The sequence below is a fragment of the Lactuca sativa genome, chromosome 6 (genome assembly GCF_002870075.4).
Source record: "Lactuca sativa cultivar Salinas chromosome 6, Lsat_Salinas_v11, whole genome shotgun sequence".
In the NCBI taxonomy this organism is placed as follows: Eukaryota; Viridiplantae; Streptophyta; class Magnoliopsida; order Asterales; family Asteraceae; genus Lactuca; species Lactuca sativa.
The window spans coordinates 117,014,086-117,019,178 of record NC_056628.2 but is presented as its reverse complement, the minus strand read 5'-3'; the positions used below and the strand labels follow the sequence as shown (position 1 = coordinate 117,019,178).

Genomic DNA, 5,093 nt, shown 5'->3' with positions numbered 1-5,093 from the left:
ATATTTTGGCTTCATCCTTCACTTTCTCGGAGCTATAACTTCCCTGCCAGTTTCGGTTCTTGTTGACGGGAAATTTTCTCCTTGCAAACTTCTTTAGATTGGTGACCATCATAGCGTAGTCCTCGCTTGTGAGGTCACACTCAGACATATCAGACTTTTCCTCTTCTTCTGCAACACTTTTTCCTTTTGAGACAAGAACTAGCGATCGAAAGTTTGTATGAGTTTCTCCTCAGGTTTCTGTTCGAAAACTCCAAATTCTAACAACAGCAAGGTTTGAATGGAGTGTTCCAAGTCTTCATCAGTTGAATAGAGTTCTTTCAACCTATCCCAGATTTCTTTGGCCGTTGTGCATGAACTAACTAAACGAAACGTGTCAAATTGCAAGGCGAACTTATCATTCTCATGGCCTTCACGTTACTCAATAGCTTGTCTTTCTCATCCTGTGGCATCTTCTATCATCTACCACCAACTTGTTATATTCTTTTTGGGTCTTAACTATGGTGTTCGTTCCCGAATGGACAAATGGTCCAAGTATGATGGCTTCCCAAATGAGATAGCCATTATCTTCAGATCCAACCATGTAGTCTTCAAAGTGATGTGCCCATACTTCGTAGTCTTGAGTGTAGAGTATGGGTATTCTGGTAGTAGATCTAATGTTGTTTGAGATGTTGATGGGATTTGTTTGCGAATATTCGTGAGACATGGTGAGCCTCTACAATCAAACCTGTAAACTTGAGATTAGGGTTTTATCTTAAACAGAGTTGCCGTCGAAACAAAGAAGACGACTTATATTTATACGATAAAAGCGGAAACCCTAAGGAATTCTGAATACAAAAGGAATGTGTATTGATCACACGGTCTCCTGCTCTGATACCAATTGTTAGAACAATAGTTCTTTAATGATCGTTAGATTCTATGCAAGCAAACAATTATGAAAGTAAGTAAGAACACAAGTATGGCTTTTGAATGTGTCGAATGATTAATACTTCAACACCTCAAAAGAGCTCGACTAAGAACTTCCACTACAGAGGTGTTTTGGGTTACAAAATCATGAACGTAAAGACTAACTTCGAATTATGCATACATGCGTGCATATTTATACTATAACCCTACAAGGTAATCACGGATGAACAGGCCCAATTCGGATACAAAACATAAGGCCCATGACACAACACTAAGAGACTTAACATGTACTTGATGTAAATCCAACATTAGTAACAACAATTGTATCATATGGACCAATTGTAATTGGTAACCAAAGATCATCATCCAAATCATTAAGATAATCATCCACTATGTCCGACCATTGATCGCAAGATTTAGGAAGTAACATTAGATTTTTAGTTAAAGAACCGATAAGATTGGTGTAAATCATCATGGTGTCCGTGTTCAAATTTTCCATTGGAATAGATCTGAATCGAAAGAATAAATTAAAATTAGAAAACATGATCGTAAAACCTCAAATAGATTTGAAGAGACGGACTTCAAATGCCAAAATTAGATTCAAGAACAATTTAGCTCTAGAAGATGAAAAATGAAGGAAAATCTTCGAAAGTGTTGAATGATTCTTGCTTTGATACTACTTGATGAGTTATGAAATCAATATACGAATAAATTAACTTAGAAATATAAGAAATACAGAATGTAAATAATTATTTTAAGTTTCATATTGATCTGGAAAGTAGGCAAAGATACAAGAGATAGCTCCAATAACAGATGTTTTTATGAGCATGTGTAAAAGTTCATGACACTCTAACCTATAACACTAAATATAGAAAACAATACAAGTACTATGAATTGATCACAAAATGTTATGTTACAGACTTCGACATGTAAGCGACAAAGACAATGCTTGACATAATAAAAAGATATATCGAAAGGACATCCATTACGATATAGAATACAACACTTCAAAAGGATAGACCTTCAACATAATGGTTTTCGATTTGAGCAGCCTTGAGACAATTTCTACGATGTGTAATTTCTTCACAACAAAATAGCATCTACAGAAAAGATAAAGGAATACCCTTAACCTTTTTACTTGGAAAAAACAAGACGCATCTACATTTAACTCTCTGTTATTATACAAACATATTAGACAAAATATATCACTTGACACTGAGCTTTGGTATCGTTGGATCATTACTCAAAAAAACAAGACGCATCGACAATTAACTATCTGTTAATACACAGACATATTAGAAAAATTTATTACTTGACACTCAACTTTGGTATCGTCGGATCAACAATGTGCTTCTCTTCTCACTTAGGTCATCAACTGCTAAGGACTTCCATTGTATAGTGTTAGTTCATGTTCCAACACCATTATCATCCCACATGGCCATTTATTTACTAAAGGTCAAGATGGCTAAATGGAAACACACTAGGAGATTCAACACAATTTGTTTACATCATCCAAAAAAGGTTTAAGCATTGAAATTACTCCTACAAAACACCTCTGGATACAAACTACAGAGCTATTAGAATTCCTAGAAACTATATATTCCATGCTTGATAACTACACAATCAGATGGGGTTTTTTTTTTGAGTTCCTCGTGTTAGAACTAATGTGAGGCATGTAGTGCTCTTGTGCTTGGCCACAAAGGTCCGAAGAAATCCTACCAATCCAACATCTACTGCCGTTTAGAAGGTCATAAGGCTAGTCGTTGGTACCAAACCAGATGTTAAGAGGTGTTAATAACATTCTTGTGGAACTTACAGCAGATAATTTAAGAAGATAAGAGAGCTAAACTTACTAAACATGAAGAAAAAGAGAAAGTAGAGAAGGCTACATCCTTTTTATTTGTTTGGAAAAATACCTTGGTTCTATTTAAAATCTGCCGTCTCCTTGAACTTTACATAATTTGATGTTATTTCTAGGTCTTAATTTTCGTTTAGAACAACGAACTTTGCATGTAAATGGAATAATCTAACTAATCATAATCGAATGTTTTCTTGGTCATTGCTTTCCACTTTCCCTTGAAAATAAAATAAAGAACAAAAGAAAAGGATTATTATTATAGCCCAAGAAAGCGATGGTTTATTATTCTGGATGTCAATAAAAAAAATCCATATTCTGTTTATATATATATATATATATATATATATATATATATATATATATATATATATATATATATATATATATATATATATATATATATATATATATATATATATATATATATATATATATATATATATATATATATATATATGATATTGATTTCTTAATTTAATATAAATGTTGTTTCAATAATAATATTTGTAAATCGTAACACTATATACAAAGCTAGGATCTGAAGCTTATCCCTAATATACTATTTCCCATGAGCTAGAATGCAAATACAAAAGTAGTCCGAACAAGAAGTGGCAGCATACATACAATTAGAAGGTGAGAAAATTTATACATTGATTCCTATGCATTTCGCACAACATTTAGGTACTTTTTTTTAGTAATTTAAAGAATTTTTTAAATTGGAAAATAGAAGGTTTGAATAGGGTCGTTGAAGCCAATGTTGATTGGCATGTTATTTACCTCTCAACAGCCTGTTTCAATGAAGAAATGATTTGAATAAAATAATTAAAAACAAAAAGCAAGACATTGTTGATGTGCCAGTTGCTTGCTAGGGTTTTGTTTTTGTCTTCAAATTCTGAAATAAACCCCATCCCCTATTTAACCTCTTTCTCTTCACAATTTCATCTCTCAAACATTCTCTACCATATATAAGTGTTATTGCTACCACCATATTATGGCTCCTGATGACCTGATCTTGCTCTTCTTTCGCTAACTTACCTGCAGGAATTGTCGAAATCAACTCATCAGCCAACAATTAACCCCAGCACTAGCACCACCACTACCACTTCCAGTGGGGTGTTGTGGATGTGGGACCCTAATCAACCGGCTGCTAACTCTCAAGAAAAGGATGATTCATGGGAGGTTAGAGCCTTCGCGGAAGACACTGGAAATATCATGGGCACAACTTGGCCACCACGCTCCTACACTTGCGCGTTTTGCAGGCGGGAATTCCGGTCAGCCCAGGCCCTTGGTGGCCACATGAATGTGCACCGCCGTGACAGGGCTCGCCTCCACCAAGCTCAGCCAAATTTGAAAAACCCTTACATCACTTCTTCAATTTCTTCTTCTTCGTCTTCCACTCTCTTGATCCCAACACAAGACTTTGATGGAAATGGTGGTTTATGTCTTCTATACTCTTTACCGAACCCTAATACCATATTTAGCCCTATAAAAACATTCAATGATAGCACCTCTAGTCGTCTCCCGATTGCACCACATCCCACCACTGCTAACTTGATGAACTTTCCAGTAGCTGTTCTTCCTGACAATATCAAATCTTCTCTATCCAACTCTAGCAACACTCTCGGATCAATGTCCACCAGTAACAATAACAATCATCTTCTCTTGACAAATTCCGCAGTGGAAGAGTTAGATCTAGAACTTCGTCTCGGACGCAGTTCAACATCACCTACTTGAGTTAAAAAAGAAAACACATACATGGTGTGCTTTGTCTTTCTTTTGGTGTTTCTGTTTTCAGTAAATGAGTTGCCTTGTTATACTGAAGCTTCTCGCTTCCTTTCTCCTTAACAAATCTTGAGAAAGGTTTTATTATTTAATTTGTTTTGTGTGATTAATGAAAATGATGTTGTAAATCAAAAGAAATAGAGGGGCTAATCTAGTTGAATAATGCTGGGATGATTTCGAGGTTATTTGAGAAGAGAGAAAGTGAGGGTAAAGAACATAACAGTGCAGTGTCGTTATCTTGTCCAGGTAAACCTATCCGTAGCCATGAGTATTGTTCATACCACACATATCACAGGTGCATTTATACCACTTGTTACTGCTAATAAAAACTTGCTGTCTTTTACCATCTCATTCCTCCGTAAAGATAATCAAACTTCGCTTGTAATTTAAAGTGCAAAACGTTTAATGAATTACAATTCTATTTTTGATAAATTATGGGAGACTAATAGTATTGACTCAGATTGTACATACTTGAAGTCAAAATGATAGTTTATGAAATGTATTTTTTGACCCTTTTTACAATTAGAGAATTTGAAATTTCGAACTAAAT

The 5,093-nt window shown here is 34.7% G+C and overlaps 1 protein-coding gene across 1 annotated transcript; it reads left to right on the top strand.

The window, feature by feature from the left end:
* The first annotated feature begins 3,526 nt into the window (after positions 1-3,526).
* On the top strand, positions 3,527-4,784 carry LOC111907530 (transcriptional regulator SUPERMAN). The gene has a single exon (XM_023903330.3). The coding sequence runs from the start codon at positions 3,884-3,886 to the stop codon at positions 4,493-4,495; it is 612 nt and encodes a 203-aa protein (XP_023759098.1). The 5' UTR covers positions 3,527-3,883; the 3' UTR covers positions 4,496-4,784.
* Positions 4,785-5,093: the final 309 nt, after the last annotated feature.